The 16982-nt window shown below is 42.1% G+C and overlaps 1 protein-coding gene across 5 annotated transcripts; it reads right to left on the minus strand.

Annotated features, from left to right (window-relative positions):
* Positions 1-390: 390 nt before the first annotated feature.
* On the minus strand, positions 391-14393 carry LOC110474273 (lamin-B3). 5 transcript variants are annotated; one of them, XR_004148741.2, is made up of 13 exons: positions 14025-14393; positions 10121-10277; positions 9253-9378; positions 8196-8366; positions 7210-7335; positions 6869-7089; positions 5955-6180; positions 5111-5218; positions 4146-4262; positions 3948-4049; positions 3747-3817; positions 2450-2500; positions 1936-1954 (listed from the first exon to the last, which is right to left on the minus strand). XR_004148741.2 is itself a non-coding variant. In XM_077785910.1 (12 exons), exons 1-12 carry the CDS (start codon positions 14375-14377, stop codon positions 1882-1884), a joined length of 1812 nt encoding a protein of 603 aa, XP_077642036.1. In that variant the 5' UTR covers positions 14378-14393; the 3' UTR covers positions 391-1881. The 5 variants fall into 5 exon arrangements, 4 of the variants coding, with proteins under 4 accessions (XP_077642036.1, XP_021393238.2, XP_021393239.2 ...); XM_077785910.1 differs by lacking the exon at positions 3747-3817 and having other exon boundaries at positions 391-1954; positions 2450-2481; XM_021537563.2 differs by lacking the exon at positions 2450-2500 and having other exon boundaries at positions 391-1954.
* Positions 14394-16982: the final 2589 nt, after the last annotated feature.

Here is a 16982-nt window from a genome sequence, read left to right on the forward strand (position 1 = left end):
AACTAAAAATAGAACAGAAAACCCTCAAAATTAAGGAAGAAGTCTGGCGTCAGAAGTACTTATCCAAATGCAGATAGAATCACTTTGTTTTTGTCCATCTCCTGCTTTGCTTAGTAATGTAGTAGTGACTAAACAAAGTGAATAGCCCTGGAGGAAGATGCAGTTTTTGCCACTTGCTCTCTATACAAGACAAATTCATGAGACTAGAGCTGAATTCTTTACAGGGAAGCTGTCTACTGAAGAGTCCCCTTAAGCTCATAGCAGTTCAGCTCTAGTTGAAGTAAGTGATAAACAGGAGAGCAGAGTGCATTGTCTAAGGTTTCTTCACTCTGCAGTTCCCAAAATCTCCAGATTTATTACTTCAAAGTCTTTTGAACCACCCAACAGAAATCATTGAACAGACAGACCTTTATTATTTAATCTGCAAATATTTAAATCCAAGACTGCTTTTATATACATGAAAAATATCTTTAATAGTTAAAAAAGTTTTAAGAAATAAAGATAAATACAGCAAAGTTAGAGCAGCAGCTATTTCTATTGTTTGAGATGGAACAAGAATTTGGATCTGCTAAAATCCAAGTCTTAAACCAGCATCTACTCTTGATGTCTCAAAATTAGAATTTTTAAATAATATAAGAGTTTAAGCTAGCACAGGAAAACCTCACCTTAGCACCTGCATCCTAACACAAAGCAGGTCTTGAATTTGGAACTGAACATTTTGGCAAGGTAAAAGATGGTGAAAACATTATTCCAGCATTGAGAGAAAGCTGCAGGCTCAGCTGCGCCCCTCCTGCTCTCAGGTGGAAGTTTACTTCATGTGGCTCAAAGCCCTTGCTTTCCCCCAGGGCCAGCAGGAGGAGAGACAGTGTGACTGCAGTGCCCCCGAGGCTGACTGTTCCCTCCTGAGGGTTCCAGGACAACATTCAATGGAGCACAGAGCTGCCAGAATGACAGGGAGCTGCACACTGGCCCATAACCAGTTTTCCCCACAGCTGCAGCCTACATGGAGATTTAGCACATAAGGGCTCCAAAAGCAGTGAGTTTGTTGTGTTTTTCACTACAGTTGAGGCTGTCTAGTTTTGATTTTTGACTTAGCATATTTTTCTCCCTAGCCCCTTAGAAAGCTGTTGGGACCAACAAACGGGGCCAGCAGCATAGGTCACAGTACCTGCTCTGTCAGAATGAGATGCTTTTTCACATTTTCAGGATACATTTGTCTAAGTTAAGGCTGGCACAGCTCTGCTGTGAAACACTATACCTAGGAATATACAATACTGAAACAGGAACTTCCAGATGCTAGACTATAGAAACAGTACATTTAATAACAGGCAGGAATATTTTTGACAACTTGCTTATAATTCTGAAGTGTTTCACTCTAGGAACTGATCCAGACCAATTTTATGTATCTGCATCAGCATCTGAGCAGGAAACCTTTCAGACCACTCATCACTCTTCAGGACAGTGTTTTACTTCAGACTTGCTCAAGGTACAAGGGTGTGATCGGTCCCATGTTTCCTGCTCAGGCTAGAAAGAGAAATTACTTTTGGAGAACTCCATGTCAGAATATTGAGAAAGCTGAGGCAGCCTCATGTTCATTGTCAAGTATTTAACATCCTTCTAGGGCACATGTTTAGAAGCTTTGTAAACTCTGTACCCTTCTGTTTCAGCAGGTCACAGAAACCAGATCCTTGCATAAAAGTCAAAAAGTTCACATGGAGCTTGTATTCTACTTTGTATATGAATCCAAGGCCAGGGTCCAGTATCAGAAGGCAGGAAATTCCATCATGTTATGGACAATGCTTCTCACAAAGACATCAGATGAAACATGTGAGTTCCAAATTCCAGATATGACAGAAGATATCAACACAGATACAGTCTGTGTCACCTGGGACTGAGAGGTGTTTTCAGATGATTGTCCACATTACATGACAGAACAGCTGGGATCTTCATTTTGCTGCAGAAAGAAAACATTAGGCTGATTATTCCTTGCTGATTACCTACTTGATCCTCATATAGGCAGGTAGATTTTGTAGATTTTGTTACTTATTAATAAAGCAAAGCAGATTTTCAATAGGCAGTACATGAACTGTGCTACAAGTCTAAGTCCATGGAATACAGGACCCTGTGCCTTCCTTAATGAAAGGCTGTCAAACTGCCCATCACTTCCTCTCTTCCCAAGCATCAGAACCTACATGGCATGCAGATATATGCTGCTTTTGTTAGGATGGTAAAAGCAGAAGCAAAACATGGAAACATTGCCTTCCTTTAAAGCACAGCATGCATTCTTCCCATTATTTTACTGCACACAAGTGAACTTCTGTTTACTAAGCCATGTCAGTACTACCAAGGCAGCAGAAGCATATAGGTCCTAATGTCAAAAGTTTGACAGGAATTCAGCAAACAGGAATGGCATTAAAATTTGATTGGAAGTATTAGAATTGATTCTTACCATAAATGGCACACAACTGTATTGTAAAGTTGCTGATAAAATAGATTAGAACTGTAAGGAAAAAAGTTACTTTTGCTTTCCATCACTGATTATTAAACAAGTGATGTAAGTAAATTCAAAAAATGCCTTTTAAAATAAAAAGAAGCCATCTTTGAGGAGAGGCCCTACTCTGAGTAAGAAAAGAAGCTTGCAGCACTAAGACCCCAAAGGGCAGAACAGCATTATAGACCTTCTCAATCGCCTATTTAACAGGGTCTCACCATCCTCCAGTGAGACAGAAAATATTACAAGAATGTACATGCAGGTCAGGAGACTGATAAATACCCTTTAAGCCAAATGGAATTGTAGCAACAGGTATTTACCCAGATTTTCTGTTTGAAAGGACAAAAAACCAAAAAACCAGCAGGCAGTAACTGCCTGTTTAGGTACTTTTTTTTTTTTTTTCAGAAAGACAGTAGTAAGGTACTTTTAAGTTGGTTTTCAGGAAGATATATTATGAAAATATCTAGGAAATGGTAGTGGGAGCTTTAACCTAGTGCAGTAAGACGTGACTCCTTGTAACTGTGTAGGATCAGTTTTAGGAAGAGCTGAAGTAGCTGAACATTGGTCAGCAGGAAGGAGAGGGTTCTTAGCTATGCACCCCCTTGCTCTCAGGCTTTGGAGCTTGTACCATAGTACTATTTCAGGTCAAGACACTAACTCAAATGAAGTACAGTCTATAATTGTTTGGTTAGGACAACTTAAAGCCCTCATATTAGTTGGTTTAGACTATTTGAGCAATTGATGATAGCTAATAATATATCAAAGTGCAGTAGGAGCATCCAAAATGCATCAGTTCAGACTTGTACTATGGTCAGTCAAGAGCCATTTGAAGGGGCTGGATAGTCTTGCACAGGATATTACACCATACAAATTGGTAGCCAAAAGTTTCTAAGTATACTGACCTTAAGTTCACACTGAAATTGTCATAAAAGCAATCTAGGAACACTGGAGGAGTGTCAAGTCACTTCATCCCACAGAAGTGGTGTTTGCATTCTGTTCTTGGGATAACAGCTTTAAGTCACAGTCAGATATTTAGATGAAGTGGACACTAAAGGTTGTATTTTCAGTGTGTCAGTAATAAGATAGCAAACAGTTCATGCTACAGTTTGGTCACACTCAGAGAATAAGCAATATTTCAGTTGCATTTCTGATGCAAAGCCATGCAAGCTGCATCCTACATGGGACAAGAGACTGCAGCACTACTGATGAAGCAAGTTTTTTTATGAGGTGACAAACCTGATTCTCACCATCTCACCTGCTTAAGGATGATCACAGGAACCACTATCATGAAACCAAACAACATTTCTTTTTTCTTCTTCTTTTGGTCTGACATCAAGAAAAACATTAAGAGTTGCAGGATATGAATACTTGAAGAAATATTTTAATTTAGTAAGGAAAAGAAATTGCCATTGACTGACTCTGCTGACAGCATATATTTAAACTTTAGGCATCTTACCTGAGATGCAAACTCTGCTTCACTTCCAGTTATTTCTCCATAATCATCATCTTGCTCACTTTCTTCTCTGGGTACAAGCATTATCTTTCTCTCTGCAAGTTCCTACAATACAATCGAATTGCCACCAAGACCCCGCAGGAATTAAGCACAAACAAATTTAGCATTAGGACGGTAGAAGCATTTTATTATTTCACTTACCTCACCATGATCTGTAATGAGTGTAACACCAATATTATCTCCAGCTCCCCAAGACTTCTGAGACTTCCAGACCAGATCACTAGGACCTGGGCTTACACCAGCAGCTGCACCCCAGATCTGCAATACATTTACAGTGAGCATCTGAAGAACCTTTTTCTATAGTGAAATTATTATACAATCCAACATAGATAATCATTAAGTATTTTAATACCAAAGACATCCAGTAGGACAAACTGAAGCACTGTAATCCCTAGAAAATTAGTTCTTTTCAGGACTACCAAGAATAGTTGGTAAAGTTTTTCTAGCTGAAGATTGTAAAACTGCAGAAAAGGCTGTTAACAGCTTCTAGCCAATGCAGAGGTAGCCCTGCTTGGCCACTCAGAACATTTGAGTCACAGAGCCAAGCCACAGTCACAGACATGCTCAGGGCAGCAACTGTGTGTGCAAGAGCCTCTCGCCTGGAGTCACTCACTGATCTGTTGAACGAACTCCTCCACAGTTTGGAGTAGCAAGTGTAGAGTTCAGCTCTTTGATCACCACCTACATGTACCCAGAGTATGATTTTAGAGCTAGTATTTCTCTTACTACTACAAACCATGACCTCAGCACTGCTGACCCACAATAGGCTGAAGATTTTAGCAAGAGCCTGAGACTCGGCACAACTTGTATCCAGTCACAGGAGTATGGGAAACCCTAACAAAATCTAGAATACAATGTTTCTGTTTACAATTAGAGCACACTCCAGTCTGGAATAATCCAAGTTCAGTCCAAGTTTTAAAGGAAATGCAATTAGCATTTCAGATCAAGTTGCTTCACGGATTTTCCCCCTATCAACACATAAAATAAGAGCTTTAGTTCTTTAGATACTTGGAGTATCTATTTAGTTTCCCATATTACAGAAATCTCTACTGAACATCTAACATAAGAACACAGCTCTGAGGAAGTTTTACAAACCCAATACCTACTGTAACTTCTTGGCCTCCCTGAAGAGTGAACCTTGAAGGAAACTTGTAAGTAACATCTGCCACAGTTCCAATACGTCGTCTCAATACCCAGCCATGTAGAGATTGATCCTGTAGGACAAGAGATTTCTCTCAGCATTACAGACCAACACCATATAATTCAAGCACAAGGTTCTTTCAGCCACATTTACATTAAAGCTTCCCTGTGTTGTCTCCCTATACTTTAGGATTAATCTTCATCAAGTTAAGCCACACCTATTCTTACCTTCCATCAACAGGAGGGTCACGATAGTCTCTGCCAGGGAGATTCTGATAAACAAAGTTTGCCATGGCCACCTACCATAAACACCTTAAAATTTCATGGTCATTCTGTATTTCAGGCTGAAATGGCTGAACTAAAAGCCATATGTTTGAAGTCCAGATGATGAATTCTAATAGTCCTGGATTTGCAAACTAAACTAGTGGAAGAATTAGCTAATTGGCCAGACAAACCCTCTGCATCACCAACTCTATTCAACCTTTTAGCTGTTTTAAGTATTTTCAACTAATATAAAGCCATCTTTATCCAATTTACTAGAGCACCCTATTTAGTTCATCAAGGGTGAGTAGTACTTCTGGTAGTGCTAGCCTGAATCTGATGACAAACAGCTGAAGGTGTTTGATTTCTGCATAATAGAGGCTCCTGCACCTCCACCCAGAAAGCACCTCCCAGACAGCCCTAGAACAGAGCACCAGCAGTACCAAAAGGTCTGCTATTAAGCTAAAGCTTAGTCACCAAGTCTGTCACTAAGCTAAAGTCATCCCCAAGCAGTCATACATTGCAATGCAGACTCAAAAATGGAAGTACCTCATCAGAGTGATTTTTAAGCCTGACAAATTTCCCATCTGCATCAATCTCTTCAATAGATATATTTCCAGTAGCTGAAACATGCTGAATAGTCTTAAGTGCAGCACTATGCTCCCTCTTTTTGGTTTCTTTGATTTTCCTTTTCTTCCCATGCAGGTATCGCCGCCCCTGACTTGCTGCTTGAGTTGATGTGCTGTGTGAAGATGGACTGGGTGACAGCTTTAGTCTAGAAGAGAGTCAGATAACATTCACCTGAGCATCTGATGTGCTTTGTTTCTTCTCATGCCTACCCTCCCACTACATCCAAGCCTAACAGCTTCTTATATCCAAGCTTTCCATGAGGTCTTGAATACAAAATTTTACTTTTATTGGCAGGAGTAGCTAAGTGGTTTGTTTAGTTTGGAAGACAGCCCCAGAGTTCAGAGCAAGCTTATATTGATAAGATTCACAATTGCACTAAATATTCCTTTAAAGTCTCAACAGACACAATCTTTAATGAAAGTCATTTTAAGTTTTTGACCCTTCCTAGCATGTATTGAGAGTTCATGTTCTCACCATGCATACAAGATACCATGTCTGCATAGACAGGAGTTGCTCCAAGTTCCCAGCTTCATTTAAGGGGCTTGAATGCTCTTTAAGGTGTAGCACGAAACTTTGAGAGAGCTGAGGGATGTTTAATGGACCTCTGAACTTTATCAGCTGGATTTATGACATTACTTCATCTTACTATACCACATGGTAGATGTGGGATATAAATGCCATTTACAGAGGATGATGCTTCAGTAACTGAATTATTATATTGATGACATGCTTAATGTTTGTTTCTTGTCCCCCCACATTCTGAAGGATAAAGAGTTAGTCTAGAGGTCTTGAATGAAGCAAGTTCTCGTAATGAAGACCTTGTCATAGCCTACCTCTGTTCCTCTCCTTCCAACATCTTTCTGTATGCATTTATTTCCAAGTCTAGAGCCAGTTTCACATCTAAGAGATGCTCATACTCTTCCAGCTGTGTTTGTGCCTGCCTCTGTGCTTGTGCCATTTCTTCCTCCTTTTCAGCCATACGCCTTCGATGGAGATCACGATCATAATCCAGCAAATTCTGTAGCTCCTGTATTCTGCTCTCCAAAGCAACATTCTAAAATTAAGGGGAGGGAGAAGTAATGAAACCATAAGTGAAGATTAGCAAGAAGAGGCCAGTATTTTGAATTGAGAGTAAATGAAAATAATTATAAGGTTATACAAATAAAAACAGAACCTTGCTTTGATATTGATTAACTTGAGATATCAGAGTATCAACTCTCTTCTGCGTTTCCATCAGCTCTTCACGAGCAGCATTGGCAAACTCGCTGTTCCTTGCTGCAGTTAGCTGGGCATTCTCCACCTGTGGATAAGTCACTGTTAGTCCTGGGTTGCACATTATCATATATTTGGTATTATGAATAAGGAAGGAAAACCAAATCATTTTCACCTGTTACACCTGGAAATAAAGTCCAGGTCAGAAAGTTCTGTATTGCTTTCCAGGGAGGTTAACACAAGTTTGACATTTATGTCAGAAAAAATCAGCAATAATCAGGTAGTGAAAATTTCTGGATTAGGATATTTCAGTTAGTTGTATGGATATTAAGTAAATTGATTTTCCAGAAGACCAATGGAGAATATGTTTAGAAGCTGCTTGTCAAAGCATAGAACTGCATGATAGTGGGTGTACAAATCAAACTATTATCACTCTTCCCCAGAATGTCTATTATTAAAGAGTTCCTGCATCTTTACAAGAAGCATTGAATTGCTCTACAAATACCTCAATCTTGAGATATCCCATGAAAGGATAAAGTGCTCCTTCAAGAGGCACTTAGAGAATTTTCAGTGGTAACAGAAACACAGGCATCCAAAGGAATTCCCTGAGCTGGCATCAAAGTTGGTGTGTAAGAAAAGCTAGGTTTTATTCAAGACTGAAATTGCTTAATACAAACATAACACACCTTGGTCCTCAATCTGTCAGAAGTCTGAAATATGATCAACTTCTAATCCCTCCCTTTATTTATGCTTGAACCAGTTTTGTTTGGGATCAAATGTTTGCAGAAATCCTACTGTCAAATTTGACACTGCTTTGAAATTCCGTAACTTATGCCAAGAAGCTATGCAGAGGCTCCATCTATGAGCTGTCTTTGCCAGTGTGACCTTAATTGTGTCAAGGTGCAGAGAACTTCAGTTTTGTTTTACTGTCATCTTTTCCAAACTCACCTTTGCACTGAATGTTCGCTCCATCTCCTCTTTGTAGCCTTGAATTTGTTCTTCATGCTGTTTTCTGAGCCCCTGCAGAGCATCTGAGAGTTTACTCTCAAATTCTCTTTGACGGCCAGATTCTACTTCTGCTATCCTGCTCTCATGGACTCTTTTTGTCTCCTTGAGCTCCTGGAAGAAATTCCTCAGAGAATAAACAAGCCAATACACTTTGAAACTGAATTTAGTGTACCAACTTCACAAATCCTTCCCTGTTGAAGCAGATTTATCATTGAGTACACAGTAATTCATCTTTATGCATATTTTATTCATCCATTAAGACTGGCACATCCACCTTGCTACCTCACTATTGTGTTTTTCCACCTCACTGCCAACATTGCTTAAACTAAAATGTAGTAAATATTTAATTTTCAAGACTAGTTTTTTGAACTGGATAGATTCTATTTGGTTTTTTAACTAAGAACACATGCATATACAGTTCAGTTTCTTTAAGCACTGTTACTTCACCTATTCTTGTTTTATTCAAAAAGTAATAGCAGTTAGTTAGAAAAATTAGAATTCTCTAGCAAACCATACACTTTGAGATTCCTACCAGTAAGAAGCAAGCTTGTTTACATTCATATATAAATTATTCATTTAGTTGTATGTACTGACTTCTCTCACAGACACCTCTGAGAAGTGCTAAGAAAGTTGGGAACACAAGTTGCTTAAAGGAGATTTAACTTCTTACTTTAGGTTTCAATATCTGGAATCATTTAACAGTAACTAATATATACACTAGCACTTACACAAAGTAATATATTGGGATTTCATTTATCTATAGAAGAGCAGCCTAAGAAATTTCTTATATCCCAGATACCTATTGGTACTATCCCAGTCAACACGAGGTTAAGTACTTTCTTGAGCCTTCCTATTTAGGTGGGTGTTATGAGCTGATGGGCTGCCATAGGTTGCTAGTTACCTTTTTAGAAATAAAAGCAAAGTTAAGATGGGCTTTAAGTGCATCCAAGGATCATGGACACCTAAAAAGATGCCTTGTTAATAAGCTAAAACATACATCTTCATGAAGGCGCTTCTGAAATGTCATTTCTTCCTGCAAAGTTTTCATATGGTTTTCTAGGTTCACCCTCCTCAGCATTTCACTGTGGAGATGCTTTTTAGTATCCTCCAGTGACAGATTCAGCTGGAAAAGACAGACAGTGTTATTAAAATTAAGAGGTATTTTTTCAAGTCAGGCAGCCAATTTGTTACAGGTCATTCAACAATTACCCCAGCAATCAAAACACACTGGCTGAGTGAAGTGGGTTACTCTGTGTAAAGTTCTTATGTCAGTGGGATCCAAATACCAGCAACAGAGAGAATCCTATTTAGTTTTTATGTAGACTAGACTTCCCACAAGGCACATATAGACACTCCTTAATCCCACCAGCTAAATTTGACTCCTTGAAGCAGACTTCTGATGAATCAATTGTACTACCCATATATATTCTTCCCTTTAAAACTGTAATTATTCCAAACTTCTTGCTACTAATAGAACTTTTTGACACTTAATCCTCCAAATACAGCCTGTGTTGACAAATTAATATACACTTTCAGTATCATACACTTCCCTGATGTGTTAGAGAATGCTACAGGGACTATAGCAGGACATTTCATCTTGCTTTGACTTTGGAACAAAAAACATTACATCCTATGGTAATAGAATTGAAGGTACCTACAACAGGTGGAAGTTCTAAGGAAATCACTGTCAGTAGCATTTGCTGTCAGCAAGTTTGTAGAAATTGTTTTTGTCTACCTATCACTGTCATAGTTACACTTGACATACTATCATTTCTCTGCTTTTAAATATCAATAACTAATTGAGGAAAATGAAGCAAAAACTGCAGGAGCAAAAGCAAAGTTTAGATTCCAACAGCAAGCCTTACACTGAGTACTTGATCTTTTAGTTCACGGAGCAAGTTCTCCAGAGTCCGGTTCTCATTCAGGGCTGTTGCGAGATCAGCTTCCTTCGCATTTAGCTGGGCATCGAGGTCTCTCACACGAGCCTGGGCCAGGTTTAAATCACTTTCCTTTTTGGAATTCCTACAGGAAAGAGCATTACACTGTGAAGTGCAGCTAGCGAGGGAGAGTTTGTCCTCAACGCGTTTCCCTTCAGAGGGGTCTGTGGTTAAACACAGGAAAGGTTTGTCAGGCTGACGGTGAGAGCAGAAAACAAACCAGACAGGGCCCTCCGACAAGCATCATTGGTTACACCGGAGAGATTCCTGACCCATTTTCCAGCTCGTTCCGTGCGAAGCCCAAGCGGAAGGCGGCTATTTTCCACGGCATTCCCGGCGGGAGAGGCCCCGGCTGCTCGGGGCGGGCCGGACGGTCCCTCACGGCCGCAGGGCCGGGGCAGCGCCCTCAGCCAGCCTTGTCCCGCCGCCCCGGGCTCCGCAGCCCCGCAGCCCCGCAGCCAGCGCCGCCCGCCTCCCTCGCCCCGCAGGGACGCACAGGGAGAGCGGCACGCCAACGCCCAGGCGGCGGAACCGCAGTGCCGCATGGATGGCCAACCTCAGCTGCCATCGGCACCACAGTCAAGTGCGAGAAGGGCCCACAACGAGCTCCTGTCGGGGAACAACTCTGTCGTAATTCCCCACACTGCTCCAACTTTTAAAATCCTTCCCGCTGCCCGCCTACTATCCAGAGTCCCTGTTCAAAACTCGTATTTGGGATTACGAAGAGTAAAGGAAGTCCTCAATTTATTTTGGCAACACCAGTTCTGCCAAGTGGCAAAGTTGTGTCAACTCATACAATGAGTTTTCCAGTGAATAACTGAGACCTGTTGGCAGAAGTCCAAAGTAATTCTTCAGGATTGATCAGCTTTAGAAAGCTTGAACTGCTAGGAAAGATTGGAAAATACTAAGGGTTGTTTAGTCTAGAGAAGGGAATAGTGACAAGAGACAGAACAATTTTTAAATACATGAAGGACCGCTGCACAGTTAGGGAATCCGTTTTCCATGTCTATTGTGGAAAAGACAGGAAGCTCCGGGCTTAAATTGCAGGGAGAAATTCGTGGGTTAGATGTTAGGGAGAGGAAACTGGCAGTTCAGCACTGGAGCACACTGCCTGGGGGGGATATTCTGGGATCTCCATCATCTGGAATTTAAAATAAGGGTTACACAAAATCTGCTGGAAGGGATGCAGGTATGGCTGGTTCCAGCACAGGCCTGGAGCATGTGGCTACATCAGGTGCTCGCTCAAGGCCTTTTCTAGCCCTGCTCTTCAGAGACATTTGTTGACTATGTTGTGCTAGAAGTTATTTACTCTTTACTCAGACTCTAAGAGAAACATAGCTCTACTAACAGTGAAAAACAAGATAACATGCTGTAGTTTCAGGTTTCTTCCTTTTCTAGTTATTAATTATTCACCTTCCTTTTGGGGTCTCTGCTACCACTACAACTTAATGTATTACATATGATATTAAGTATGTCAGTAACACTTTGTAATACTGACTGTTCCATCCTACAATAATAAAAATTTCATTCTCCAATCAAAGTGTGTGTAAAACTGAAATTCTATTAGTATCTGCTTTAACAGTTCACTTTCCAATGTAAGCATCTGACAGCCAGGCTCAGGTTTCCTGGATTCTTTCCTGAAAAATATTATTTTCAAAGAACCCTGAAGTGAGACATTTCATCTTTAAGAACAACAATTTAACAAGTCTGACTTTGACAAGAGCATTTAGTACCCTTTAATCCAGGTCTGGGGTTCAGAACACCACTTTCCACCCCTATGCAGCAAGCAGTGACAGTTACAGTACTCTGCAACATTCCATATACCAACCATTCCAGAGCTAAGTGTGGCCTACAGACTATCAATTACAAGCAAAAACTTTGAGGCACTGCCAATCACATTTCTTACAAATCAGGATGTCACGTAGGCTTGATCTGGAGAATTTAAATATTTTTATCAAAAGATATCAGGTGTGTTTAAAACAGACTCCAGTTTGTCAAGACCAGAGGATGTCAGTAGCAGGTACAGAATTCATTCTAACAACCTCACCTTGCTACACTGTGTTTTTTCAGGAGCAAAATGAAAATCCATATTCTCGATGCAGAAAGGATCTGCTCTTGTCTTTCACTGCTGTGTTACTGCAGTTGCTTTGACCTTCCTGAGGCTCTGAATTCAACGAATATGCTTATCTACAATTCCTCCTCCCCAAACATCTTTGGCCTGCTTCCAGTCACCATTGTTTAAGTAGCAAGAAAAAACCAAACGGAATCAGTTTACTGTTGTCAAAAACCTTGAGTCTCTTAATCAGTGAATTATAAGGGCCAATAGTTAATACTGTTGGGAAATTATCTGGTGACATTTCATTCTATAAGAGTTAAAACAGCCACCAGGTTATTTAAAGGTTGTATATATCTAAGGACACGATACCCTCAAAGTTTGTTCCAAGTCATCTGAGACATTTGCAGTTAGACAGCCCAGATGCAACACACATTAATATTAGGACTTCAGTCCAGTCCCTTCAGAAACCAATATGCACTATGTATCATTTCCCATAGGCTGTAAATTTAACCACTTCTAAGACCTAGTTTCTGTAAAGGGAAAAAAACCAACCCATCAGTCTAGAGAACTGAATATCTGCCAAGTCTAAAGCTCTACAAACAAAGCCAGAGTTATACAAACACAAAGAGCAGCAGAAAAGTCTTAGAACAGGCATTACCCCTCTCCTCACTGTCCACTCAAGCTGCTGGTCAGATTTATGAAATAGATCTGTGAGCCAAAACCCAGCATGACAGAGACGACCCCAGCAACTATGGAGCTGAAAACAGAAGGTTGCAGTAAAAATGTGTTTTATTCCCAACCAGAACAACTGCTTGAGTCCTACTGAGTCTATGAGGAGGCAAGACTTTCTCTAGGCATTAAAAGAGGAAACTGGTGCCTAAATTTGCTCTGATACAGGTTTATAACAAGACGTAAGGGGACTGTGGATATCCAAATTATTACAAGACTATAACTGATATCAGGGTACAACAGGGCATTGCAGTAACTAGCAGTGCTAGCAGGATGCATATTTTTATAGAGGAAGTTTGTTGGGATTAGACACTTGTTCACACACCTCTTCTTCCTCCTGGAGAATGGGACAGCACTCATATTGCCTTTGTTCAGGTTTGGTGAGCCTAGCCAAGATGACGATTCCAGCCTCAGGATACACACCTTACAAGAAAGTCAAGCTAAAACAGCAGGCAGCTCACCTCAGACTTAAAAGCAACTAGGAAAACTTCTGAGCAGAACCAACCTGGTTCAGGTAAGCCATACTGCTCCCAGAACTAGCGTCTATCTGTATTCCCCTCTGGACAAAGTCTGAGGTAAACGGCCCAAAAAAGATGTACTCTGACTCCATACAAACACTCCTTCCACTGCTCCATAACTTTCTAGATACTTGCCATCATCTTCAGTGTTTGTAAACACAGGTAGGAGGATACCAAACCGATGCAGCTATGCATCCATAGCCGAGAAGGACACCCCACCTTCTGCAGGAGCCCCATGCCCATCTCAGGCAGGTGCTGATGTGACCCCACAACATCAGAGGTACTCAGTACCATCGCCCCAGCACCTCTTCCGAACAGGCATCCAGACGTCTCCTAACCCCAGAGCGCAACACCTTTGGGATTATCACGCCTGCACGACCTGGACATGAAACATCACCGCGCACTCCTCCCAGAACCCGCGGGCTCCTGCCAGAAGCATCCCCTTCCCCTCTTCCTGCAGGAGCCCCGAAGAGGCGGCTCCCCGGGCTGTCCCCGGGCAGGGAGGCCTGCTCGGGGCCGGAGCACCGACCTGACGTGCAGTTGCCGGTGCTCCTCGCCAATCTTGCCCAGCTCCACCTGCAGCGTGGCGCGCTCGATGGCGATGTCGTCCAGCGTCCGGCGGGCGTCGGCCAGCTCCGCCTCGTAGCGGAGCCGCAGGCAGCCCAGCTCCCGGTCGCTGCCCGCCTGGTGCTCGCTCAGCCGCTGCTGCAGCGCCGACTTGTCGGCCTCCAGCGCCCGCACCCGCTCGATGTAGGCGGCCAGGCGGTCATTGAGCTGCCGCAGCTCCTCCTTCTCCTGCAGCCGGCTCAGCCGCGCCGGGCTCAGCGGGGACTCGGCGGCGCGGCTCCCGCTGGCCGGCGCGGGGGGCAGCGCCGTGGCCATGGCAGCCCCGCTCCGGGCCCCGCCGCCGCCGGGACCGCCCCGCGCAGGACACCGAGCGCCCGCCGCCGCCCCGGTATAAATAGCGCCCAGCTGCCGCCGGCCGCGCCGAGGGTGGGCAGCTTAAAGGGCTCGGCAGCGCCCTGCGGCTGCCCCGGCCCGGCCGAGCCCTCTAGAAAACACTTTTATTCTTCTCCCCTCGTCCCCTCCACACCGCTTTATCTTTCACGTGTGACTTATCAGCCCGATGGTGCTGCCCGGAGAAGGCGGGGAAGGAAAAACCTACCGCGGCCCTGCGTTCTCACAGACCGGTGCAAGGGGTCGGGGCGAAACCAAAATCCCAGCTTTAGGAAGATGCATGACAGCTGCAGTGATGCTCACACTCCAGCATGCTGCTGCGTCAGTGCTCTGCCTGTTGTGTCTGGGATTCTTTCTGCAAATTGTTCAGCTGATGAAAATAACAAGTTCTGCTCTTTGTGGGCGTTTTAGCTTTCCTGTCAGCCATCCCACTTATATAGTGTTCTGCTTAAAAGCTGATGTGCGAGCAAAAGTAAGAAGGGATGTAGGAAGAGAAACTGCACGAAGACAAATGTGTAAAGCAGTCTGTAAAGCTTTACACTAATTACATTTAATAAAATCAGTGTTTAGTAAGAAGGTTGCTTCAGCACTCCTTTAGTAGTGATGTGAACAGCGACAATTGTCAGTTTTCCCCACCAGCTAATTAATTTACCCTTTTTTACTTCAATTTTTGAGAGCAGATGCTGTAAGAAACTCATTCAGTATGAGCATAAAAATCTCTGAACATTAACTGTAAATTACAGTGTTTGTTGCAGCAGTTACAAAAAATGTCAATTAAGATCTTAGCTTAAGCTGTTATTTACTACGCAGTAAAATAATCTTGGCATTCTCTCAGAGTTCTTTAAATATAAAGACATATATTTTTGAAGAGTGTAGGCATAAATATAACCTCCTCTTTATAGGTGGACAGGCACATAACATAGGAGCACAACACAGTTTGCCCCAAGAGTGTAGTTCGGGAGTTTAGAATTAAGTCACTTATACCTATGGATATGAAGGTACAGTACAGATAAGGACCTGGACGAAGGTGTGAATCCACAAAAAAGGATTTATTTTTTCCTGAGCATCTTTACACATTTTTATAAAAACCCAAAAATAATTTCAATATTCTAAAGCTATGTACAGCATGGGAATGACATAGAGCCAGATTAAGCTCCTCTGGTTCTTGTCTGAGCAACACCACCAGGAAATTCTTTCCTGCAGAGCTGTTCCAGCATTTTATTTTGATATAATGAGTTTGTCCTTGATTGCCAATAGAAAGTTCAATTCAAGAAAAATAAAAAGCATAGTTTAAATCTGAACATATACCTCTAAGACCAAGCTTTGAAACCTCAGTCCTCTACAAAGAACACTGTGATCGTGTGTCATTGCCATGCTTGATCATTGCATGTTACTGGCCAGCTGTTCAAATACATTGTACAGTTTTGGAACAGATGCAGGACAAAGCAAGAAATCTGCTATTCTAAGAATACTTTTCCTTCTCTGCCAAGGCTTTGTAATAATGCAAACAAAAACAGCTGAAATAAATAGTTCAAAAATAGTCCAAAATAGTTTTATCTTTTGTATTCTTTACCTACTCTCCCTGTGCGAGAACAGAAGGAGGCAAATTAAGAAAAGTATAATGGAAGTCTGTTGCTGATTCTTTTCTTTGTGACATTTTTTTCTGACTTCTTTGATAGTCTGTATTGCTCAGACCACAAATATAGCTGAGGAATTCCTGCAGAGATAAGCCTGTGCCATCCTTTCCTACTGTTTCAAGTTTAAAGATATTAGGAATGTTCCAGGATTAACAGATGAGGGTTGGGGGGGGGGGGGGGGGAAGGAACTATGGGAAAAGGAAAATACACATCCCAGACTAAATCACAGCAAAAATATTATACAAATAGTCCTTTTACAGAAAAATATAGATATGGGAGATTTAGATGGTATTAGCAGATGCCACAAAGTTAAAATAAAAAAACACTGTGGATTTTTTCAAGCATCATAATAAGCCCTTGAGCTTGAGTTGGTGAAATTAGGTGAAAAAAAGAAAACAGCACTGAAGTAATACAATAAAAAGAAGGAGGGAAAAAAAAAATCAAGTAAACTTTTGGTTATCCTTTTCTGTAGGTATCTCTAACTTATTCCAGCCAGGTGTAAGCAATGTGAGGGTGTTTGTCCCAAAATGTCAGGGCTCCTAGTGCACTAACAGCCATCATGACCTTGACCAGCCTCAGCTGAGGCTTCTGCCCACGCTGTGCCCAGGGCTGCTGGAGCTCCATTTAAACTCAGCCCCACCCTTTGTTCTCCCTTGTGGATTTTCTGAGCTGTGGGCTCTGCTGGCCCATGGACTGATTTTCTGGCTTGGTTTGTGCCTGCCTGGTTATTGTAACTTTGCCTGTGCTCTCTGCTCCCCTGGCTGTTCCCTCTGCCCCCTGCATATCTCACCCAGGAGCAATGGGACAGGGCACAGCCTCTGTGGCTCCTGCCCACCTGACTGGCCTCTCTGTTCTGTGGGAAGCAGCTGGACTTTCCTTGGATGAAAGTTTGT

Source organism: Lonchura striata, chromosome 11 (assembly GCF_046129695.1).
Source record: "Lonchura striata isolate bLonStr1 chromosome 11, bLonStr1.mat, whole genome shotgun sequence".
NCBI classification, from domain to species: domain Eukaryota; kingdom Metazoa; phylum Chordata; class Aves; order Passeriformes; family Estrildidae; genus Lonchura; species Lonchura striata.